The 26,063-nt window shown below is 43.7% G+C and overlaps 1 protein-coding gene across 5 annotated transcripts in view; it reads right to left on the minus strand.

Annotated features, from left to right (window-relative positions):
* TTI1 (TELO2 interacting protein 1) overlaps positions 1–26,063 on the minus strand; it is a 44,125-nt gene that overhangs the window by 6,646 nt on the left and 11,416 nt on the right. For 2 of the 5 annotated variants that reach the window (XM_036902310.2, XM_036902314.2), the window contains exons 2-8: positions 23,004–23,206; positions 19,444–21,792; positions 14,835–15,026; positions 11,755–11,903; positions 8,652–8,792; positions 6,437–6,641; positions 6,076–6,163 (exon numbers count right to left, since the gene is read on the minus strand). In XM_036902310.2, the coding sequence (XP_036758205.2) occupies positions 6,076–6,163; positions 6,437–6,641; positions 8,652–8,792; positions 11,755–11,903; positions 14,835–15,026; positions 19,444–21,751 (3,083 nt within the window). In that variant the 5' untranslated portion in view covers positions 21,752–21,792; positions 23,004–23,206. Of the gene's footprint in view, positions 1–3,343; positions 4,046–6,075; positions 6,164–6,436; positions 6,642–8,651; positions 8,793–11,754; positions 11,904–14,834; positions 15,027–19,443; positions 21,793–23,003; positions 23,207–26,063 lie in introns of those variants that run through there. The other 3 variants (XM_057502986.1, XM_036902316.2, XM_057502987.1) reach the window with 3 other exon arrangements.

Below are 26,063 nucleotides of genomic sequence, written 5' to 3' on the forward strand. Positions count from 1 at the left end.
TCTGCATTTTACATGTGAATGTCAACCCTGGCTTCACCTGGTTTTTCCTCTATTTTCCCCTTTAAAAATATTTCTTCACTTCCTACTTTTTTGCTGCACACACTTAATTTATATGATGCCCTAGGTCTTTTTTGGAATAAGGAGAATGTTTAAATGATAACTACTTCTTACTGACTTTTCACTCTGTGCTGCTATTTTGTGCTTAAGAATAATATACATGACTTTACTGAATCCTTGTAATAATTTTATTAAGTGAAGAATAACAAATATGTTTATTCTAGTCCTGTAGATGAAGAAACTGAGGCTTTGAAAAGTAAATTAATTTGCCTAGGGTCACACCACTACTGAGCAGCACCGTGAGGCAGATTCTTATTTGGTATTCATCTTTGAAATCTTTCAACTTACAACAGAGTACCTGGCTCATACTGAGACCCTAAAAACATCTTTTAAATAATTACACATAAAAAAGACAATCAAGGCCATTTCCCTGGCTACTTTACTCGGTACTGATACCATCATATATACTCACTGCTGTAGGTGTTCGGGACAGACCACAGATCAAAGTGATGAAATGGCTACCCTGTGGTCTGCCAAGGCTTTTGATATGGGAAATCCACTTTGTGCAGGTGGTCCAGCTTCCAGGAGCATTAAGAGCAGCCTGCTTCCTGACCCAGCACAGTACGTACACTTGCAGGCACATCCCACACTCGCCTTTTCCACTGGGTGGCAAAATGGTTGACCCTGGCAGATTATCAATTACATGACAACATCAAGGAAGCTGGGAAAGGACTGGCAGCATCTGAATTAAGTAGCACAGAGGTCCCTGCCTTCAGATCTGAAACGCAGCAACCCACTTTGTTTATAATCTGCATGGCAGATGTCGCTTATCTTTGACACCAGGAAATCATGGCTGTACATGCACAGTGAGCAGCTTCAGATCAGAGTGTATTTTTAGAACAATGAGCCTGGAAAAGAAAAAGCACGAATGCCTGTCAAAAGATGGGTAATAGGAAAGCTAACTACTTGGGTCTGAGTTTGTCAACTGTTAATCAAATGTCAAAAGGAGTGCCCTTATTTCCATGCTGGGTATAATCCAAGGGCGAAACAGCTTTCCAGCCCCAGCTCAAACTGCCCATACCATTTAAGGGGATGAGCTACTAATTTCAAGCTCAGCTGAACTAACGGATCAGCTCTGTGGCTCCTGATCTGTTCAAATATAATAGGCCCACATGTGGGTAAAGAGAGGCGCTGGCCTCTGACAGGGATGAAATGAATGTGCCTGTGCTAGTCCGTGTTCATCCAAGGTTTGAAGGCACTGGCTGGTTCTTTGATGGGCGGAGATCCTACTGCTGGGAAGAAAGTGGGGAAGTCAGTCGGTAAATGAACTTTCAGACCTGGTCCTGACTTTTCATGCAAAGGGAGGTAGCGGGAGGTGGCACAAGTAACATGAAACAGATCATTCTTAGGTGAAAACTTTTGTTCAGACTTCAGTAAAGATGAAGCAGGCTTACACCGATACCTTGCCCAAGTGTATACGTGTAGTGTATGTGTTTGATAAATTTATATATATATACCACATAAGTGTGTATACACACATAAATATACCTCCAGAATGGAGCACTGTGAGGGCAGAGGCCTCCTCTCTCATGGTATCCTCTATTTACAGTGCCCAGAACAGTGCCGGCTATCTCCTCGGCTCATCGGTAGAATGAATGAATGCTGAGTGCGCTCCCTCACATATTAATGCAATTCATCTGCACAGTGACTCTGGGAGGAAGATGTTACAGATGAAGGAAATGAGGTACAAAGAAACTAAGTCATTTGCTCAAGGTCACAGAGCCAGTGAGATTTGAACCCCGGTTTGGCCACCTCCCAAACTGGTGCCCTTTGCCCTCATATACAGTGGCTTCACAGAGGAAGCTGGGAGGGCACGTACCCCAACCCCCAAGGACTGTACAACCAGAAGGTGCACGAGCCAGTTGCTATCTGCTGGCACCCTGCATTCCCACCTGGGCTCTGGGCTTGGTAGGTGGGGGTAGGACTAGGGGTAGAGATCAAAGGGCCTAAAAGTTCTGTCCCTCCATTGTGAGACTTCTTGGGCATGGACTTCATCTTTTTAAAAATAGGTATCTCCTGGTTTGTTCCTTTTGGCCCCAGGATAGAGGACTAATTGGATGATTTAACACCATCCTGCAAAAGACAGGGAGTCTCAAGAGACAGGCCCAGGGAATGTGGTTTCAATGGAGTTGAGCTGAACCAGGCTGATAGCATGTATTGACTTGTAGGAAAAACACAGAAATTTGGGATATGTGCTCTCATCTCAAATTCATTTCATGTATGGGAAGGAAAAGCTCCACGGCCAGAAAGGCACAGAACTGTGGAGGCCCGCATGCTGGCCAATATTTTGGAGGCTTCCAGGGCCACTTAGGAATTTAAATCGGTTGAGTTTGCCTCTGCCATGGCTGAGATGAGAGAGTGGCTGATGCGACCTGTTATTTTGTAATCCAATGTGTACCCTCAGGAACACTGCCTTATTTATAGCTTATGGTATGCTGATCCCTCCTCCCACACCCCAAATACGATTTTCTCATTTGTTACCCATTGAAGTTATTTAATTAGATGGACTTGGGAGCTGGTATTTTTCTTGCCATAGCCAGTTAACAGTGACACCTAGTGGTAACACACAGCAAGGTCAGACCCTCCCCCTCCCCCTCCCCCAAGTTGCAAGATTTATGCCCCTCCTTACAAGGCACATTCGCTAGATAAAAGCATTAAACCAGAATGGCATTTCTGTTCTTAGCATTTACAACCTCAGTTATATCAACGACCCCCTGATCAATTTCCATTTCTAGAGTTTATAGCCTGGATGTAAAAGCCTGCCACAAAGGCTCTATTTAATATGACAAATTAAAAAAGCAAACACAGGCTTGGTCATTCTTTGAAGCCAGGAAAAGCAAACAGGAGGAAGGAAAAACCCAACCATAATGCATACAGAAAGGAACTTCCATGGAGCTGCCGAATGTGCCTCCATTCCAACACAAGTGAGGCTGTGCCTTGGGGGTCCCACCCCCAAACTGCCAGACCCACAGACTCATGAAGGGGAGCAGAACGGGTTGCCCTAAGATGTGCCACTTTGGTATGTGGACTGTTTGGAGCTGAAGACACTCAAGACCCAGCAGGTGTTAAGACAAACTTTTACTTCTCCTTTAAGTACCTAAAGGAAGTTAGACAGGGGGCCTGGACCAGAAAGAGCTATTACCAGAGACAATGTTTCATCTGACACCCTCTGACACGACCTACCGGTGTGGCAGGGCAAACATATAATTGCCAAACATCTGCTCTTCTTACTTCCTGTGAATTCCCCTTCTCCTTTTGAAGCCCCAGGCCCCCTATCCCATTCCTTAACTCAGGGTGACTAATAAGTCTCCATTGTCCTACTTGCCTTTGGGTCTCATATTTTTATGGGACTCCCCTTTTGTACAAAATAAAAAATTTGTTTGACTCCTGTTAATCTGTCTTATGTCAATTTAATTATTAGACCAGCCCCAGAACCCAGAAGGGTAGAAGGAAAATTTTTCCACCCCTACACACGGCCGCTCACCCACCTCCTTTCGGAGCAGCCACCGGCCCTTACTGGGTTCCTCACCAGCCCTGGAAGGCAGAGGGGCCACTCCGAAAGCAAGCTGGTCATCTGTCCAGTGTCAGAAGCGCACCACCTCTGAGAAGCTGAGGCGCCTCCGGACGGCTCTGGCTTTTATCGGTTCTTCCACACACTGAGCTCAGATTTTCATTTTGTAACCGTCAGGCTATCAGGCTCTCGCTTGGGCCTTGGCAACAAACATGACAGCCTTCTCCTCTCCCATGCATGGCTGGGGCTGTCCCGGCCTGCTGTATGCGGAACACTGAGGGGCAGAAGTGGAAACGGGGACGGCAAGGATGCTTCTGCAGTTGTTTGGGCCAGACAAGGATGGCCCGGCAGCTTGGAGGTGATGAGAAGACAGGCTGAAGAGAAATTCTGCGTTAGGTAGACAGACAGGCTTCACTTCTGAATGGGTGTGGGGTGTGAAGGAAAGGAGAATTTCGGACAAACAGCTGGATGGATGGCGTGGCCATTTGCTGAGCAAGGGATTCCGTCTCATTCTGGGGACCTCATTCATCAGTCTCTATAGGTATGAGTGTTTCAATGCTAATCAGCCCACCCACCTCACTCTCCTTTCAGACACCAGACTTCCCATTGTCTCAGGAAACATCAGAGAGCTTATTAATTTCTGAATCAAGATGCCAAATCAGCGCTTCATCAAGGACAACACTGATTTTCCCCCTGACTTCAAAATAAGTTTGCAGATGATGTGTTTGTGAAGCAATCAACCTTGCACTTCCTCCCCTCCCAGCCCGTCAGGAGCGAGGTCATCTGACTCAACCCTGACTGGAATGCAGCAGAGCAAACAAAGGAGCCAGGCCTTCAAGTGGTCTGGCTGCATTCTCCTCCCCAGGCATCCTGAACAGCAGCTCGCCATTCGGCAAGGTCGAGTCTGGGTTTAATTGCTTTTAGCGGCAAAAAAGTAAATTAGAAATGAAAAGATAATGAATTGTGAATATTAGCTTATATGATGGGCCTAAACCTGAAGGACAGGTATGGGGTGAGTGCAGGAAAAGTAGAATGGGGCAGGGAATGTGAAAATCAGATCTTTATAACTCTTGGCTGTACCAGGCACACAAAATAATTTACTTCAAGATGAATTCATTATGTTCTTGAGCTGTACTTTAAATCACAATACAATTAGCTTCAGGGACACTGCCCAGGGGAGGACTCTTTTTACCCAAAGTTGGTTCTTTAAACAATAAGAATGTCTGCGAATAGGAAGCTGGTTGGTATGTGCCCCTGTGCTCGGGAAACCATGAGTGATTCTAGACCTAGGGGATATGAGAGGGACAGAAAGAAAAAAGGGAACTGGGGAAATCAAGAGCAAAAAATTGTAAAGGGCAATAAATCAATTCAAGAAGATATTTCTGTCATTCCCAGAGGGTGCAAGGTGTTTAGGGGAGCAACTCAGCTTTCCTCATTTCAGTCAGAGCTGCCTTTCAGTTCTGCAGGGAAGGAGATAACTCCTACCCCACCAAGAAAGGTCAGGGACCCGGTTCCAGAAGCCCAAGAAGTGGCAGGGACTGTTTCTTTGCTGCAAGGATATGAAGCTGCAGAGCCCACAGCAGCACAGTGCTGGGTCAGACAAGGTGGCTTTTGCTCCAGCAGCAAATGTCTGGGGATGGCAGTTCGGCTCTGCCCCTCTTTCACCAGCTCTCCCCACAGGATGCTCCCAGCTGGAACTGCATTTGGGGTCTCAAGTCTGGGGAACGCTAATGTGCTCAGTTTTAGCTTTTGAGAAAAACCTTTTAGGACTCAAGGAAGCAGATGTAGCTTCTTCCAGTAGAGGTGGCACAGCTATTCTCAAATCAACAAAACTCCTGGAAATTAGAATCACATAATTTCAAAGTTGGAAAAGGCCCTTTAAGCCATTAGTCCAGTGGTTCTTAATGTTTCTTGGTTCACAGACTCCGATCATAGTCAGACGAGTGGTGTGGACTCTGTCTAGAGAAAGGGGCGTATGTATATGCCTGCTTGCACACACCTAATTTTGCATGCACTTTGCGAGGTTTCATGACACTTGATACCATTAAGATGCTCTGTGGAGTCAAGGGATGCCAGATCAGGAACCTGATGCTTTTGCTTTGCAGAAGAGGGAGCTGCAGTTTGGAGCAGTGTCAGGGCTGCCTAGTAGAGAAGGGCCTAGAAGTAGACTGCCCTCTGACCAGGACAGCGCTCTGTCCCCTTCAGCACAATGCCTTTCTGTCCCTTTGGAATTGTTGCTGACAATGCAGCAGAAGAAAAGGTTACTTGCAAAGAGAAATGCGTCTAGTAAAAATACCATCTCAAGAGTTGGCACAGTTAAAGAAATCATCTTAACCTAGCAAAAAGAGAGAGAAAAGAGCAGAGATGCCTCAACTCCGCTTGCCATTAGCAAATCATCTATAATTTAGAACAAATGTAAAGAGATGCGGGTGATCAAGCAAACGTACCTTCTGGCAGCCTCTTGTAATTTCACGGGCTGTTTGGCACTGAGGTAAATCAAGCAGGCATCAGCCACTTTATTCAGGTCACCCTCACCTGCAGAGAGGAAAAACCAAACAAGCACTGGCCCCCAGACTTCACTTGGGATGAGCAGTAACCAACTGCTGTCTAGTGAAACTGAACAGGCAGGTAAGATGCCCTGGGCTCTACATTCCATCCCGCAAGTCAAAAACGTAAGATAAATGGATAAATGAGACCAAATAAGACCGAAGGATGTGCACTTGGAGGGAGAAGAGGTGAGCACTGAGGGCAGGGGTGGGGTGAGGCTGAATGCAGGTGTACCTCCAGATGAGACGGGCTGCTACCTACCTAGGTCCAGTCTCTCACAGAGGGGGCCCAGTCCCTGCAAAACAGCCAGCTGCAACTTGAAGGCCAGCGTGTGGGAGTAAACTGGTCCAGCCCTGGCACTGACGGGGGCCTGTGTAGCTAAGGAGCCAGTCAGCTTTGGCAGGACATCTTTGCAGAACCGGTTCCTTAGAAAATCGCCACACTTGCCTCCCAAGGTACGCAAAACCTGCAAAAAACAACCCCCAGTCTGGTGACTGAACAAGGCAGCGAGGGAGCTAGGTAATGGTTGGTAATTCAATTTCGTCTAAGTCTCTACTAGGAAAAAAAATAGAATTGCTGCTGTTAATTCCTTGCCCATGGTTTGTGATTCTGACAGTTATGAATCTGGAGGTCTCTGCTCCCGAGGCATGGCTGTTTCTATCCATAAATACAGATTACATGGAGAATAATTCAAAGAAATCCTGGGTTGGATGAATAATATGATTAATACCTTGGTTTTCCTCCCTTTTTTTGTAAAAAAGAGCTTAAAGCGGTTCACAAAGATCTCTCAAATCTTCCTAACATCCCTTGAGAAAAGGCTTGTTCCTTTTACCTCTAGCAAGCTGAACAAACACAAAGAGTGAGGCCCGGCTGCTGTCACGTGCAGGCACTAGGAGGGCAGGGGCCGGCTGAGGTCCCCGAACTGAGTTGGGGCCCAGTCCCCAGTGACAAGAGCCATGGCAGACGGAATTCCCTCTGTCCACCACACAATCTCCTATGCACATCGTCCTCAGTCCATCTTTCACACTGGCGGGTTCTTTGCATGTCTCGTTTTAAACTTTCTCTAGCAGAACATATTGAAACGTTTTGCCCCACTGCACAAGACTGAGTATACAGGATAATAGAAATTTCTTTAAGAATTGGTAAGCAAGGCATAACCAGCACAGAGAGCATTTGCCGACTTTGCAGAGAATAAGGCACTTATTTCTGGCCCCTCAGCTGGGTTGCACAAGGCCTTACAGACAGACGCCAGGAGTCATCAGCATGTCTGGGAGTAGAAAAGCAGCCTCAGTTAGAGTGCATGCATCTTTGTATTTTTTCATTCCACTTCATTGTATTTTTATATTTTTTCACTTTTCTATGCTGTTATTTCAGATGATCTATTAATTTTCATAAAGGAAAGCAGCAATCTGAATAAGATAATGCAAGACCTCCCCTCCTTCTTCCCCTTCCCCAGCCTCCACCCTCTCCCACCCCAACACATATGTGTGTGTGTCATTTTGTATATTTTGCTTTGGAAAAAGTATTAACAATTTTATATGTTTTAAATGTAAGCTTGTATTTTGGTCTAGTGTATGTTGAAAAATCTTACAGAAAATTGAAATACTTTTGCCAAGTATACTAGCTGGTTTCTCATGTCCCTACACATCTTTTTCTTTTGCCTCATCTTGCTCACCTATTCCTAATTTATGGGAGCTTGCCATGGTAAATGTATCTCTGTAGGTGCCTTAAGTGCTTTTTAGAACAAGGAAGGATATAAATAAATAAGCTAAAATGTGTGTGCTAATATAAGACAAACTAAGTCAAGAAGAATAATACCTTACATATATATATATATAGAGAGAGAGAGCTTTTAACTTTTCAAAGCATTTCACCAAATAGTTCCATTTTATCCTTGACAACACAATGAGAAAGGTGGGACAGGTGTTCCTAAGCCCAACTTGAAAATGGGTGCTCATGGGCTTTGCCCAAGGTCACTGGGCTGGACAGAAGATGCCCACTGCTACAACCCAGGCCTCTTCACTTGACCCTTGTGTAGTACGAAGAGCATGGGCACGAACTCTCAGATTCGGGTTCTATCCCTTATTAGCTGTGTGATCTCAAGAAAAGTCCCTAACTTCTTTGAGCTTATATCCTCCATCGAAAATATGGATAATACCATCTACCTTGCAAGGTTGTTGTAAGGAAAGGAGCTCACATGTGGGGAAGTGCCAAGCACAACGCCTGGTACACAGTGGGTGCTCAACAAATACTGGTGGCCCCTCTTGTCTACTAGTTCATCCTGCTTCAAATTCAGAAGCAGACTGACATGTATTTTCTTCTTTTTGTTTTGTTTTTCTTACCTTTTTATACTTTCTTCAAGGTATATTCCATTGTAATCAGATAAAAAGAGAACCAATCCCAAAAGACACCAGTGAGCTCTGTGCTTACTACCCTCCATCTCCACACCTGACCGAGTGGGACATCAGAACAGTACCTTGAAGGCTCTGAGCACTGCCAGGGGGTCATCATTTGTGAGTCGGTGCACGAGCGAGGGCCAAGCCCGATGAGCCAAAGGAAGGAGCTGGTCCCTGTGGGACTGCAGAACCACCACACACAAGTCCAGCACGTCCAGGACCTAAAGAGAAAAGGACATGATTTCAGCAGCTAGTAAAGGCTTGAAACCAGATACCTAGAATCAAGTCACCATTTCAGAAGAAAAGTTAGAAGCTCATTAATTAGATAAATATTTACTGAGTGCTGACTACATGCTAGTTCTGGCTATGTACTGGGGGGACACCAAGGGACAAAATACATGTTTCCTTGCCTTCATGGGGCTTATGGTCAGCTGGGGAAAGACCTTTATTGGACAACACTCGAATAAAGGGCTCCTTACCAATTGTGACAAGTACTAGAAATAAGAGGAAAGGGTGAAATGCAAAGATCCTAAAGGGAGGGATCTAAGCCATAGAGACTGTTGGGAGAACTTCTCTGAGGAAATAAATGGTAAAACTTCTAAAAGGATGAGTAGGAGTTAGTTATGTAAAGAGCGAGGGTGTTCCCCAAACTGGAAACAGTAATAAGAAAGACCAGACACGGGAGAGCTTGCCAGGCTCAGGAAATGAAAGCAGGGTGGTGTGGAGTGGGGCAGGGTAAGATGGGGCAGGACTGTGAAGGTGTCATGTTAAGAATTTTTAATTTTTTGCTAAATGCAGTGGGGACCCATCAAAATTTTTTAAGCAAGGAGGTGACATGATCCAATTCATGTTTTAAAAAGGTCACCCTGGCTGCAGAGTGGGGAAGGGACTTGAAACGGGGGAAAGAAGCAAGGAGGCCCCTCAGAGAGCCACAACACCTGTCCACTCGAGAGGAAGAAAGTGATGTGGCCGCATCATGGTGGCAGAGGCGAGAAGTGACAAGGTCTCAGATGAGTTTGGGAGGTGAAGTGGCTTATGCTGCTGAAGGACCCAATACAGGGGAGATCAGGAGAGGTGGGAGCTGCGTGGGTTCAGGCTTACCAGCTGAACAGACCCAGGTGCTGCTCCATGAGACAGCACAAGGGAGGAGAGTTCAGCTGACGGGCTGTGCGAGGGCAAGCGCTACTTCTCCTAAGTGGAGAGGTCACAGGCAGTTGAAATACAGCCCAATCTCAGAAGAAAGGTTTGGGGTAGCCTAGATGTGAATTGGATTCTACCTTCCCTGAGAATGTTTCCTGATTTCTCATGTCTCAAAGCTCACTGAAAACAGACAGCCTTCTTCAGTGTCACAGGCAGTGGCCACGACAACCAGTGCAGGCTTCCCGCCCACATGGACAGGCTGGCCTCCACAGGGCAGGTGTGGGCACACACCTGAGTCAGAAAGACAGTGATTCTGCCAACATTACGTGATAAACCCTTAGGATGGCTACTGTGTGCTGGTCACTGGGAGACTGGGACAGCAACAAGGAACAAGAGGCCCTGTCCTTGAGGGGTTAATGATTAGGCAGGGGAATAAGAGGAACCTCAGCGTGCAGTGGACAGCAGAGCAGTATTGTGGAGGTCACTCACTGGCTTTGAATTTGAGTTCTGTCACTAACTGGGCAAGTCTGTCACTTCACTGATTCAAAGATGCACATTTCCTCCCTCTGCCTGGAATGTTCATGTCCCTGCCTTTGCCCCTTGGCGTGGTTGGCTCCTTCTCAGCCTTTAAGTCTCAGCTTAAATGTTAGCACCTCAGAGAGGCCTCCTATGACGACCTGGCCTAAATCAGAACATAAGTTCTGTCTCACTCAAAAGGGTTTGGTGCAGTGTTGGTTCCTAACAAATGTTTGCTACATGAGTGAACTACTATTATAGAGTAATTATTAGCTTCTCAGGATTTCCTCACTGTGTGTGTGTGTGTGTGTGTATGTACTACCTCTTTTCCTACAAGAGACAGAAAGTTCCATGAAGACAGTGATCATATTTGCTTCATTTCCTTCTATACACCCTCTGCCTTAATTGAGGCAGTCCTCACAAAGCATTTAGTGAATGAATGAATGAATGATTTTTCTATATTTATAATCAACAACCCAGGAAGGTAGGCACTATCATCTCCATTTTACAGATGAAGAAGCTGAGGCTTAAAAAGGTGAATTATCTAACTCACTATCACAGGGCCAGAGTCAGGATGTGAACTCAGGTGTGCAGGCCTGACTGCAATATTGATGCTCTCAATAATTATGGTATGGATACAGCTGCTACAAAGATTCCATAAAAGGGAAGACACTTTGCTATTTTGTCAACCAGATACCCTCAAATAAAGCCTTGCATGTAGCAGTCACTCAGAGTGCTTGCTGAATGGAATAGATGACTGCTAAGAGGGATCCTGGGAAAACTAAACAAATTCCATAAAACGCAGGCCCTGAGACTTGAAGTAATCTGTGGGTCAGTTTCCTAGCCCAGCACCCATGAGCAGGGCAATGTGCTCTCATAAGTAACTGTAATCCATGGAGGCAGCTGCTTTGCTCCCTTGTGCTCGGGGTGGTGAGCACTGGGCCAGGCTGTGTTGTCCTCCTTTGGGTGTAAGCTCTCCCACTGTTCTGGAAGCCCTGTCCCCATGCCCACCCTGCCCCCCTCCTGGTATTGGAGTCACTGCTGTACACATAAGTGCTTGCTGATGGGCTGCAGCTTGGGGAACTGCCAGCAAACCAGGCTGTTCGATTAAGAAGTGCTGGTGATTTTCCAGGGAAGAAAATGGAAACAGAAACTGAGATAAGGGCTAGCATCAGGTTTGGAAGAATGATCACTTTCAAGTATTAAAACCTGCATCCTGCATTAAATCAGCTCAGAAAAAGATACCCTTTCCAAAGCATATGACTTTCTTTCTCCTAGAGATTCAATAAATCTTCGAAACTTTGTGGTTTTTAATTCCACAAAGGGGACTCAGCTCCCGTTTGGCATCTGAGCTGATACAGAAAGACTGGCATTCCACAAATGAATTCCTCTAGATGCTTTCTCATGAACACCACACATGGACCAGGAGATAAAGACAGCTACTTGCTTGTCTGTGTAGTCACTGCCAGCCAGGCCAAACCTTAGTCTTGCCACTCTGTGAATGCAGGGAAGGGGCTGCACACTGACCTTCAAGCGGATTCTCAGACTGCTATCTGACAACAAGTGGATGCAGCGCTCCATCACGTCCGTGGCTATCTGGATCTGCACTGGCAGCGGGGGCTCCACACTGGGACCGGTGTCATTCTTGTCCATTTTAGGAGGGTCCGACAGCTCCTCTGGAAAAAGAATGCAACTGGGGACAGTGTTTTATGAGAGATGTTCTACTTCACCTTGATCTCCCAGTCTCCGACTCAGGAACAGGACTTATGAGGGAAAACATTTTGGAATGGATCCTAAGGAAACCGTGTGAAATTTGGGTCAAGCTGAGTCAAGATATTCATCACAGCATTAACTAAAAAATGGGAGGTTGGGGGAGAACCCTCCATGTCCACTCAGGGGGAATGGTTATATATAAACCAGGGCACATCCATACAATGGCAGGTTAGGAGGGCCCTAAAGTTTGTGTTTATTAAGGGGCTTTAATGACAAGGGAGACTGTTTATGAAATAGCAGCGTATTAAAAAGAGAAAGGCAGGATACAAAATTGCATACACACTGTTAGTACAACTATGTGTATTTTTGCATGGGAGGAAATGTAAAGTATTGAGAGAGAGAGGGTGATGAAATAATACAGGATTTTAAATCTTTTTTCCTATACCTTTGGTCTTTTCTAAATTTTAATTTATAAGTATTTAAAATAAACACATAAAAGGGCAAGGTTCTAATTTGAAGTTCTGATGCCAGACAGTTCCCTGGCTGGCCTTTGTTCTACCTTTACTCTCTGCTCATCCTTTGACTAAATGGAGCACGTGTCTATCTTCTCCACCAGCCTGTAAGATCTTTTGATGGCCAAGATAATGCCTTACTTATCTGTGTACACAGGAAATACCAGGGCAGCTTGGTGTAAATACATAGGGTGGGGTTTGGTCAGAGGAGGTCAGTTCAAGTCTTGCCTCCACAACATATTAGCAATTTCTGTCATTCTACATTACCTCATCTGAAAAAAAAAAAAAAAGGTATGAATCATGTATACCTCATTTGCTTGTTGAGAGCATTCAATGAGATGCCTGCCACTGCAATTATCATTCTTTCACTGCCTAGAGTGCTGTGTTGCATGAGGTAGGACTAAATTTGTAAATTAAAACAACAAAACACCTTGAGAGTTGCATGAAACCCAGGCCAAAATCCCTACCCTGAAAAATTGTCCTGGATCTATTTTCAGTCCCCTGCCTTACCCCCATGCCCACATTACTTGCTGTGCCCATTCTCACTGAGCTGAGCACTGCCTGCCTTAACTTTCCCCGTTTCAGTTCCCTATGCTGGAAAAGGAGAACTTTACAACAGAGGCCACACCTATCCCTAACAGATGTTGAAAAGATAAATGAAAATGCACTTGTAGACTGCTTGGGTTTCTTGGAGAAAGGGATCTTCAGATATGCCAGGTGCCACCCATGTCAAACCAACACCCAGCCAAACATTCTTTATAATGCCATGTGTATGGTGTGTACTTGATGAATGATAATTATAAGAATGAGAAGGCTGTGCTTTTCTTCCTGGAGGAGAATTTGTTGTTTGAAATACACCTACTGCAGAAAGTTATTTGAGGGATGTGAATTTTTCTGTTATTGGGAGAAAGATTTGATTCATTCAGTCTGTTCTTGGTGAACGTCAACCAGAACCAGAAGATCCTAATCTTGAAAGAATGGATTCATTGACAATGCTAGAATGTCAAACAAGAATGGCAAATCCGGGTTATAAGGGACCAAGGTGCCTCCCCTTCCTCAGGGTTTCCAGGTTTGGGAGTGGGTGCAGTTCAGGAAAAGCACTGGGTTGGATCAGGAAACAAAACTGAGAAGAAAAAGCCTGATAGATTTCTGATCAGAAAACTGTCCTTGGGGAGAGCAATGACCAGTTCTGCATAAATCATTATTCAGGCCCTGTGACGCTTCCCTGCTGTTTGGAAGGACTTTGTTGTAGTTAGTTGCATTGAGCTATGTTATCCTGTTATCCGGAAGTATTGGCTTTAGTTTAGGAGAGTCTCTGAGTAGAGACCACCAAAAAAAAAGAAAAAAGAAATTGCTCGATTCCAACCTAACAAACTAATTTGGGACTCAGTTCGATTTAGGATAGTTCTGAGACCACCAAGCTCATTATGACTTCACATTTTATATTTGCAGAGGAGTTTCTAACAATTTATTAATCCTTCCATAACCTGAAGCTCCAGATTGAGCTTGTGAATAAAACAACAGGCCAGAGCTTCAACTAGCTTGAGCTCCCTTCTCCTTTACCATATAAATTGGTTAAGAAAAACACTGAAATCTCCTTCTACTAATGAATAGACAAAGAATATGAATAGATGATGGGCATAAGAAAAAAATGGTTAGGAAAGAAGCATATAGAAAGATGCTCAACTGTACCAATATTCAAAGAAATGCAAAGTGAAATAACAAGAACCAATTTTCATATATTAATTTAGCAAGAAGTAAAACTGGTAATAGCCAATGTTGGCATGGTGGTGGTACAACCAGTTTTAATCCTGAACTGCTGAAGGGAAGGTGTAAATTGATACAACCTTCCTGGAAGGCAATTTGGCAAGCATAATATAATGTTCATATCCTTGACCCAGAAATCCCACTTCTGGGATTTATAAAAAAATATGCAAAAAGGAGGAAAAGGTCACGTGCACAGAATCATCCACTGAAGCATGTTTATTAGAGCCAAAAGCTAGAAGCAACTAAATTTCCCACAGGGGAATGAATACTTAGTAGCAGCTATTAAAACATGAATTATAAAAACTCTATAGCAACAGTAAGAGTTGCTTACTATATAACTAAATTCAAAAAAGGGTATAATGCATTTAAACTGTGGCTGCAACCATGTAAAAATAAGTTTGCAACAAAAAAGAATGCGAAAAAATCACCATCATGTTAGCATGGTGAGCTTATGAGTGACTTTTCTTATGTCTAAACTTTCTGTAACAATATTTCATTGTTTTCACAATGATCTTTAAAATCTTATTTTAAGATTAATGAAAAATCTTATTTCATTGTAATCACAATAAGCTTTAAAAAGAAAAAAACTGGCTAACAAAAATAGGTAATAGTTACCTTCTTCATTATCTGAGACATTTCCACATGCCACATCCTTTTCCTTTAGGTAGTTCAGCAAAAACTGTTCAATGTCTTCCGCTGTGGCAGTATGCTCAAAACTTGCTGGTCTTTCACTCAAATGACTTCCCTCCTCCTCTACACTTCGCTCTTGGAGTTGCCCAGGATTACCTGTGTCTGGGAACCACTGGACTGTAAAAAAAAAGTGTTCTGATGATCACCTTGGTCACTGACAATAGTCAATAGCATTATAAGTAGAATAAGCTCTTTGCCATGGCCTGCATAGTCCCCATATGATCCAGTCCCTCTGTTTCTCCAACCTCATCTTTGAACCACTCCCAGTTGCCCGTTAACTGGCCATCTTCCAGTTCCTCCAATGTGCCAGGTATCTTCCTGCACAGACCTTTGCATATGCTGTTCTCACTGTCTGGGATACTATCCACCCCCTAACTATGTCACATCTGGCTAACTCCAACTCACTTGTCTCAATACAAATATAACTTGCCCAGTAAAGCCATCCCTTGCCTTGCCAATCTCACCTAGGTCCCTTATATTCTGTCTTCTAAAGCACCATGTTCTTTCCTTTCATATCAACTCATTGTTTACTGGCAATTTGTAATTATATTTGTTGTGTGCATAGTGTTTAATGTCTGAATCTCCCATGACACTGTATTCTCCATTGATCACCACTGGAAATCCAATATATGCCCAGCATAAGAATGGGTGCTCAAAATATATGCTGAATGACTAAATATGCTAGACTGGGAACATGTCAAAGCAACAGAATTCTGAGTACAGGATGCACTACTCATTAGCAGAAGACAGGCTCTACAGAGCACTGAGCACGGACAATCCCACATATGTGTTTCTGATATAAAATGTTTCAGAAGTCTGGCATTTTCTCTTCAGAGCTTTTCCTTCTTCTGTTATGCTCTGTTACTTCTGATGTGTCACCATAGAATAAGCCTTAAACATCAAAACTCAGTGACGCACTGGTTTTCACACTGAGCCTTCAGGAGTCTTAGGGCGCTGCAGAAATGTCTTGGGTGGGCACCATGACACAGCAGGCTAAGGAGAATGGGGCAGGGTGTCTATCCCATCTCTAACCCAGCAGCTCTAATGTCAATTATTTTTGTATTTTGGGGTTCTCCCAGGGCTTAATTTCAAAAAAGACTCTTAATACTTAAAGAATGAAACAAAAAGAAGAAAACCCCATGGTCTGAATTTTCACCCTCCTTTTGCAGACATCCGGGAAAAGCTTCCAATAACCGTTAGCACCTGCTAATCTCCTTTCTATCAAGGAGCATCTGCACAGAGCCAGAGTAGCAGTGGATGGAGACACAGGGCCCAGGCCAGTGGGAACAGCAGAGAGCAAATGCTGGAGATGAGAGCCCTCACTCCAGTATCTGGAAGTTCTAATCTGTAGGGATCAATTATGTCATTAACTCAATGCCCCGGACATAAACCAGGCCCTTGTGTACTCTAGGGGATTGCAGTCCCAATGAGTCAAAACCAGCATTTTTAATTATTAAGAGCCCTTTTAAGGACCAGCACTTACACTGGTAAAAATAGACATACTGCAAAGATTATTTCTAGATTTAAGGCTAGTGCCAGACATTGAAACCTTTGCTCACAAATAGATTTTAAACAAATAAAAAGAAGCTCAACCTCACTCTTAATGTAAACTAAACTATAATAAGGTGCTATTTTTCTCCTGTTGAAGTAGTGAAGATCAAGAAGCTTGGTAATATACAGTGTCAATGAGGGCATGGCAAAATGAGCACTCTCTTACACTGCTGATGGGAGTATCAAATTGCTCTCCAAGAAGCAATTTGTGGTCTCAGAGAACCTCCAAAAGGTCTTAAAAGATTGGTGCAACCTTCTTGGAGAGCAATTTGATACTTCCTATCAAAAATTTAAATGTACTGTCCTCCAAAGCAGTACTTCTCTTAGGAATTTACCTTAGTGATACACTTAGATATGTTCAAAATGACCTACAAAGATATTCATTGCAGCATTTTTTTATGGTGGCAAAAGACTGGAAGAACCAAAATGTGCACTAAGAAAGGACTTGCTTAGGTAAACTGCCTAGGTGTAGCCACACAGCAGAATACTATGCAGCCATCAAAACAATATGGCAGCCCTCTATGGATGGTGTGGCACAGCCTCCAAGCGCTGAGGTGTGTAGCATAGACACTTTCATATTTTCAAAGCTACCCTATTTTATTGTTGTTGTTACGAATAATCAGCCAAAAATCAGGGAATTGGTGCTAAGCAATAACCAAACTGATGGTTCTTGCCCTCATGGTAGTACCTAGCACTTTTTAGTCAATGCACGTGACACACTTTGTTTATGGTAATTCAATTTCCTAAAACATGCACTGGGTTCTTTTAAGACCTTTTGGAGGTTCTCTGAGGAGCACACTTCCACTCTTGTCTTCAGAGTGGTCATCAGATAATTCGATGACAGACAGAAAAGCCAGCATTCAGTAATACTTTGATTCATGTGTGACTCATCAACTCCACCTCAGTGCCACTTACCATTCAAAATGCAAATGTACTCTGGGGTATTTCAAAACTTTCAGAAAAGCTATCCTCAATTTTGTGCCTTTTCCTAAGATGCTCTCAAATCAATCTTAACCATCCTCATTTTCCTCTCTGCAGTGGAGACCCGTCCTCTTCCACTTAAGTTAGAAAAAAAAAAAAGAAGTGCTACACAGGATTTCTCCTTTAGAGATGACTGAAGATATCAGCAATCCAAGATAATTAAGTTTTCAAGGCCCAAACTAAGATGGCTCCTGAGATTTATTTAATAGGCCTTTTCTTAATATATTTTAAAAATCTCAAGCTGACATGTTTAGTTCCCCAAAGCACTAAAGGTGGAAATCTGGGGTATATTTGGGCTGTGGAAGCCACTCATAGTCTAAAGTGTCTAAGCAGTTAGCCGGTCTCACTAGTGTTTCCAAGAGGGCAGGAACCAGTTTCCTCTTACTCACACTGATGACCCAGTGACCAGTCCTATGCACATGTTTCTGAGTAGCTGCAAAATAAAATCCAAACTCCTTCCCTTGGTCTGCAAGGCCCTACATACAGGCTTTGTCTGCACCAACTTTTCCAATTTCATCTTGTATCAATCACTCTTTCCATAATGACCCCTCTTTTCTTTTCCATCCTCAAAGACCCCAAGCCATTCTTCCCTCCAGGCCTTTGCACCTGCTGTTTTCCTCTACCTGGGTGTTCTTAATAACCCTAAGAAGGATGTGACTGCTCCATATGGACTGAGGAGCCCATCTTAGCCTTCAGGTCTCAGCTCCAGTGTTGCTTCCTCAGAGAGGCCCTCCATGACCACTCAGAGTAGCCTGTCCCTGTTACTCTCTTGTATCAAGTTGTCTGTTTTCTTCACAGGGCTTATTAGACTGAAATGAGCTTGTTTACCAACTTGCTTACTTGTTTATCATCTCTCTTGCAATACCAGGAAAGCTCCATGAGTTTGTGTTGGTCACTGCTTTATCCTGATTACTTAGCACAGCATATGACATATGGCAGATACTCTTCACTGAATGAAGGAATAAAAGAACATTTACACGGCACGTGAATGTTCTTGAAGGAATGAATGAACACTGGAAATATTAACAGCTACAGGGCAGAGGTCTATCCCTGTTCTAGCAACCTTCTGTGAGAAACTTGCTTACATGGATGATCTTGGTTTTCTCAGCTGATGAAATGAAGTTAGGGACCTTTCTACCTACTTTGGAGGCTATTAGCAGTACTGAAATTAATATTGGAGATAATGCCCTTTAGATAAAAGGGACACAGATACATAGCTCATCATTTTTTTCATTCACAGATTGAGTATCCAGTTAAGGAATTCTTTTTCTTATAGTCCAAAACTTTTCCATTTTAATGGTGGCTAATAACTCCAACAGATACCCAACAGAATCAAAGGGAAGGAAAGAAACTCAAACCACCTCATTCGATTAAAAGGTTAAAAGGAAGTTTCTAGACCTGTGCTGTCCAATATGTTACTGGCTACATGAGGTTATTTAAATGAAAACAAAAAATTCAACCCCTCAGCTGCACATGGAGCTACTGCCTGTGTATACTCAGAACAGATACAGAACATTTCCATTATCACAGAAAGTTCTACTGGTCAGTACTATTCTAGATTATCTGTGGACTGAATAATTCATGTTATTCCTGTTCTCCATTAGCACAAATACTGCTAACTCTAAGTATCTTCAGAAGTAGTTTGGTATATTGAGAAGAACAAAATTGTCACAATGCTGACTTTAGTCCTTATTAATTGTGTGACCTTGGCTAAGCAGGCTCTCCCTGAGCCTTAGTTCTTCTTTTTCTGTAAAATAAAAATCAAGTTTACATCTAGTCTGTAGGGCTTATGTCCCTGGCACAGAGCAGGAGCTCAAGGGATGGTAGAGGTTATTGGAAGTATTAAAAATAAGCAATGGAACCCTACCATAACATGCGGGACCGGACAGACTATTCAAATAATGTCCTCCACAACATAACCACAAAGCAAAAAATACAGTTAGGTAAACATGGCTACTAGTCCTTCCCCAAAATTAGCATCAGAAAGGGCTTTCACAGTTACCTAATGCTGCCAACAGGGTGTGCAGAACACTGACAAAGGAAGTAGCTCTCTTGTCATAAAATTGGTCCAGGGTGGCCAAGACATCCTGAACCACATCTGCCACTAATGGAAGCAGACTAGCATCCGAGTTCCGCAGCATGACTTCCAAGACCTTTGGGGTATGGGGGTGCAGAGACAGATGACGAAGATTTAAAGAGATCCCGTTCACCAGATAGTCTGAATTTTGATTGATCAGGTGTTGCAGGGAGTCGTAGCCACAAGCATGGCAAATGTCCATCATGGCGCTGGTCGCTGCCTGACTAATGAGCAGGGTTTGGTCTCCAGCCTTCTCTAGCACGGGATAGAGGGCTGACATCAAGAGCAAATGGAAGTCTTTCCCTAGTGCACGTGCACAGTGGCCGATCCCTTCCAACTGGATGCATATCTGCCAGATGTTGCTGTTCATGGAGCAAACAGTGAGACTTGGCTTTGAGAAGGCAGGGGAAGATGTGACAGGGCAGGTGTGGGCAACAGACGTGATGGCCTGGAGGTCCAGCTGCTTCAGGGTTACTTCCTCTCCCGTTTCTTCGGCTTCGAAACAAGTGACCAAATACCAGTTTTCTTGGCTCGTGTACTCTTCCAGTATAGATGTCACAATCTCTCTCAGTTCCTCTGGGCTTGCTTTAGTATGTTTTTCATGAAGATTCTTCACCTCCAGCCCAGCAGCCCCTACCACCAGTTCATTCAGGACCATGGCAGCTTGCTTCCGGTACACTGCAGACTCGTGGTAAAGTTCCATAAAGTGATCCACAAGCAAACAGAGGTTCCCATAAAAACCAAGAAGCTGACACACCTGCCGCAAGAGCAGGAACACCCTCTCATCAGTGAAGAAGCGGAAATACCTTCTCTGGATTCTACTCCATGGCTGCACGGCTGAGGTCTCTGGAGAAGTACTCAGATGATCAGAGTTCCAACAGCGCTCTTCAACAATTTTGATGTCACCCACATCTAATTCTAGAACTTGGATAAGCGCTTTGGAAAGGCGCTGGAGGTGGGCCACAGAGTTGAGGACAAAGTTCACTTTTGGGCCCAAGAGTTTCAGATAACCAAGTAATAAGGAGAGAGTAGAGAATTTGCCCTGATCATCTTGGGAGTTCATTAGGCGGGGAAGAGAAGTGGCAAGGGAATGTAGGTTTTCTGATAAGATGTCAGCAAAGGCGCTGTTGCCCACCACTACTTTCTGATCTGCAAAATGTCTCAGAACTTTATTGCATTGGGTCTGGACTTCAGAACTCTCATCATTCACTAGACCCACCAAAGCCTTCAGAAGGGGACCAGCTGATTCGATCAGTGACTGACTGCATTTCAGAAGAAGAGCCTTGACCAAGTCTATGAGTTCCAGCCTCACCTTCCAGTGTGGGTGAACTGAAATACACTCAATTATCTTTTTAATAAGGAGAGTCAACTTGTCACTGGTACTTTTTACCCAACTGGCTTCCCTGTGAACTATCAGGTCTGCTATTCTGGGCTCCACTGCAGGCTTTGCTTGGACCTTTGAGATTCTTCTGAGTTGTTCATCAGCCATAACAAAGCTCACTGTCTTGTAGAAGATCTTTAGGGAAGATACGACAATGCTGTGCCCCTGTTTAAAGTCTCCTGTGATAACCCTAGTCAGTGTAGTTGAGATTCCAGGTAAAAAACATGCAAACAAATCCCCCAGCTGCTTCTGCTCAAGCTCAAGCTCATCCAAGGACCTTGGATGGTCTTGACAATCACATTGCAAGAGTAAAACCTGTAAACATTTTAAGGCAGCAATTTTAATTTGCTTTGATTTTTCCTTTTCTGCCAGGTCTAACAGTAAAGAGACAGCAAATCCTAAACGAGGCAGAATGGAGGGCTCATAAAAAGTCAGAATGACGTCCCCATAAGCTGAGTGCATTAAAGTGCTGAGGCCCCGGATCACAGCCAATTTCAACTCCTCTGACACAGCAGCAGGTTTTTGGGAGTTGGGTGAATACAGACAACCAGAGAGTTCTGAAAAGAGTTCCTGGAGAAGTTCTTGTTCCTTCACACATGTTGAAGAGAGGACAAACGTGAGGCATTCCAACACGCTCTGGATCAAGCGCTCTCTCTTGGGACCTGGGGTCTTCAGGGTAAATCGCAATGGGAAGAGGATGTACTGCTGAAGTTCCTGAAGGGCAGAGTCACTCACGGCTTGTAATTGTGCCTGCAGATGCTCCACATTCTGCACTGTCTGGGTCTTTGTGAGCTGAACACAGACGGGACGTAAGATGCCAAAGGCTGCCTCAGGAGTATCAAAAACTGCCATTGTGTAATAGCCTTCCTCTCACTGAGGAAACATCCTGCAGGCTAGAGAAAGGAAACTTTTCAGTAAGAAGGTCAGGCTCAAAGCAAATATAAAGTGAATTTGCATTCATTTACAACACAGACATTTAGTGGGGGTCTATGTGCCAATTACCACTGCACAAAGCACGAGGGAAGCCAGGGACCTGAGAAGAGGGTCCTTTTTGCTGGAGTCCCCAGGCTAGGGAGGGAAGCAGGCATACAGTTACAACAGAGTCTGCTAAGAATTAGGATAGACCTATGCTTATGGTCCCAACTGAGCATGGAAGACCTATGCGTCATAACCCTGGGAAGGCCAGGATGGGATTTCCAGGAAAGAGATGTTTTGAGCCACGATGTGAGGAAGGAAGGAATAGGAATCTGTGGGCTAGTCTAAGGAGTTTGGATTTTAACCTGTGGTAGTAATGGAGGGTCACTGAAGGCTCTGTCATTATAAACTTGAGGTATAACATAGATACAGTAAAATGAACTAGTCTTAATGTACAACTCAGTGTATTTTTATGTATGTAGAGACCTGTGTAACCACTACCCAAAACAAAATACAGAGTATTTCCAGGACCCTGGACGGCTCCCTCATGCCCTTCTGCAAACAGTTCCTATTTCCCCTGTCCAGAGGTAAGCACTATTCTGACTTCTATCACTATGGATTAGCTGTGCCTGTTCTTGTCATGTATAGGTTTTAAGTGGCAGGGCCCTCCACAGTGCAGAATGTGGAGCATCTGCAGGTTTTAAGATGATATCAACTCTATGCACTAAATATATCCCCTGGTAGCCAGTAATATGGGTGAGGAGTTGGAGTTCAGTAAGAATGAAAGCAAAACAGAAAAAAAAGGGAGTGGCCAGAGCAATGGGAAAGCCAGGGGCGCACACCATCATGGGAGAAGAGATATTCAAGCAGGATGGAAAACTGGACAGCAGGCAGACATGCAGTGAAAGGAGATAGGTTTAGAGGTAAGTGAAGGAGCCGAGCAACTTAATACAAGAAAGTCTCTTTGTGAGGAGAAATTCAAAGTCATGGGCTGACAGTGAACAAGAAGGTGGGTAAACAGAGGGCTTGAGGAAAGAAATAAAAGTCTCAAATATTCCCTTTGGGGGAGCAGAGCATGCTGGGAAGACATAAAAGTGAAGCCCAAGGGTATTGAGGGCTGAACTGAAGCTGGAGATCATAAATGCACATGCTTGTAAAAATTGGCATTGGACAGAAGCTTAGTAATCACCTAGTTTGGTGGTCTGTCCGTCTCTCTTTTGGGCTCAACTTGTTGGAGGCTTCTGAACAGATGAGGAGAAGAAAATATCTCTGCTGCCGCTCCCAGTCCCCAATCCAAGGAACTATTCCTAGGCCGAGGAGTCAGGAGAGAGCTCCAGGGCAACAATCAGGCTCTACCTCCCGAGAGAGTCTGGTCCATGCTGCTCCATGGCCCTGCAAGGAAGGGCAGTGCTGGTCTCTGTGACCCCTGAGAAGCCAGGGAAGGGAAGAAGCACAGACCTTCCCTATCCCAGGCTAGGAAAATTACAGGTGAGGTTGCCAGAAAGCTTGGCCAGGGACTACTGACAGGCTCACACACTGGCGATCCAGAAGCTGCTGGGCTGGCCCCTGCCTGAGCAGATGGTCACCGGAGCAACAGAAGGAAAGGAAGAGAACCATTTAAGGGGACCCTGTCAGAGGCAGGAAAAGCAAATAGGGCACTCCTTGAGGTGATGAACCTTAGGTTAACAGAATCACTAAAGGACACAGACAAGAATTTGAAAAATGGTAAGAGCAATAAGGAAGTTCAATTATGAGATAAAAGATGGTTCTTAGAATTTTTAAAACATGATTTTACACACCAAAAAAGCTCAAACGATGAAAACAAAATGTTGACTGCTGAGATGCAATCAGGGACCTGGAAGATCAACTAGAGCCAACTTAAACTCTGAGCAGGAAAACAAAGATATGGAACCTGTGAGACTCGGAGGACAGATCTGGGAGAACCAATATGTAAACAGTTGGGAATTCTGGAAGGAGAAAAAGGAACAGATGGAGGAGCTAGAACAAATAAATAACTGAAACATTTCCCTGAGCTGCAAAAAGACTTATCTGGAATTTGAAAGACTCAAGGATACACACCTAGTCACATTCTGGTAAAATTCTTTGTACATTAAAAGATAAGAAAAGTAATATATGCTTTCAGGAAGAAATAACAAATAACTTAGAGAAAGAATGGCTTTGGATTTCTCATTTGCAACAGTGGATACTCGAAGATGGTGGAATAGCACCTACTGACTGCAAATACAGGACTGTGGCTCCCACACCTCATCAACAGCCAAGATAGTCACCTGTTAGGGTGAAAGAACAATATGCAAGGGATTCAGAGGGTATCATCCATACACCCTACCAGAGGAAGATACCAAAGAAAGGACTCCTTTAAAAGAACAACTTGAAACTGGGAAGATGAATGAAGATGGAAACACTGCTGAGGAACCTTTTTTTCTCTTAGCATGGAACACTTTCTTCAAATAAAATGTTTAAGTGGAAGCCCAGCATATAAAACAGATAAAGTCACAGGGTCTGGTTAAAGCTGGGATGAAGGCAATGGCCTGGGGCTCTGAATCTCTCTTATCTATCTCAGGAGCTCCAAGAAGACAACCCAGAGCCCCCTGAACTATGCTCTCAGACGATGTAACCAAAACTGTAACAGAGTTAATGAAGTGGGAACACACAATTATGTCCAAACTGAACTTATTGCTCTTTATTCTGTATTCCCTTTGTGATTTATGGTTCCCACTTGGGCTAGAAACCTTAGCCTCTTGCTTTCTTTCACTTCCCTCTGAATTCCACTATTCTAACCCTTTAACATCTTTCAAATCTGTTGATGATTATAATCATCTATTTAATGTTGGACCACTTGTAACAGTTTCCTCTCTGGCCCCTTGCCTTGTGTGCTTGCCCTTTTTCAAAACACATTTCACACTGACATGAAAGTAATCTGACTAAAACAAAAATCTGATCACTCTTCTCCATGCTTAAAATCCTTCAGCTGCACTCTATAGCTTGCCTAAAGTACAAACACCTTTTCACCACACCTACAGGGCCTTTCACTGTTAGGCCCTTGCCTATCTCACCAACCTCACCACTCATTGCTTTATCCCTTGAACTTGAAACTGCAACAATGTAATTTCCTAAACAGGTGCTGCTACTTCACATTCACCTCCTTTGTCCTACCACTGCACACACCACTATTAAAGTATTGAGGCACGCTATTTGTATAAGTTTGTCTTACCTATTTTCGACTGGGCAGTCCTATACCTGGAACTTAAAAGGGCATCTGGCACATGTCAAGCACTCAAAAACACTTTTTTTGCTGTACCTATTTTGCTTTCAAGTAGTATATAAAGGGGTGTAGCAGGCTAATAGTCCTGTTGACAAATAGAAAAAGTCAGATAAATTACAAATATCATTTCTTAAAGCATCAAATAGTTGTGGAAGCAACAAGGACCAGACAGACTAATACTCTAGCTAGGGGTGAATGTTCACAGTGAGTCAATGATCAATAGCTGGCTTTTTTTCCCCTTGATGCACTTGCTGATCCTGGACACGAGCTCAGGATTACAGTGTGGCCCAGGCTGAGGCCTGTCACTGAGGACAGAGAAACCACAATGCTATTAATGTGGTCATGTGAGGCTGAGGGGGGACAAAACTGCAGTCTTCAAGGATCTAAAATAATGACTTCTGGGAGAAGGCTGTTGCTGGGGGATAAATGGCTGAAAAATGACAGAGATCAACCTACAGATTCAAGAAGCTCCATAAACCCCAAGTTGACAGTACAAAGAAAAACACACACAGATGCATCACAGTCAAACTGCAGAAAACCCAAAAATCAAGAGAAAAACCTTAAACATAATACAGCAATAAGATCAACAGAAATGATGAAATCCATAAGACAACAGAATGACACCTTTAAAATTCTGAAAGAAAATGACTACCAACCTTGAATTTTATACACTACAAAAACATCTTTCAAAACTTTAGGTAAAATAGACATGTTTGTAGACAAAGAAAAACTGAGTGAATTCATTGTTATCACATCTGCACTAAAGGAAAAAATAAAGGGAGAAAATGAACTAGACAGAAGCATGGAAATGTAGGTAGGAATAGAGAACAATGGAGTAGGTCAATATAAAAGAATATTAACTATACAAAACAATTATTATGTCTTTTGTATATGTATAAAAAACAAAATGCAAGACAATGATGCACAAAAGGAGCGTGGCAGTGAGGTGTAAAAGGAATTAAGTTT

Source organism: Manis pentadactyla, chromosome 5, assembly GCF_030020395.1.
Source record: "Manis pentadactyla isolate mManPen7 chromosome 5, mManPen7.hap1, whole genome shotgun sequence".
Lineage (NCBI taxonomy): Eukaryota > Metazoa > Chordata > Mammalia > Pholidota > Manidae > Manis > Manis pentadactyla.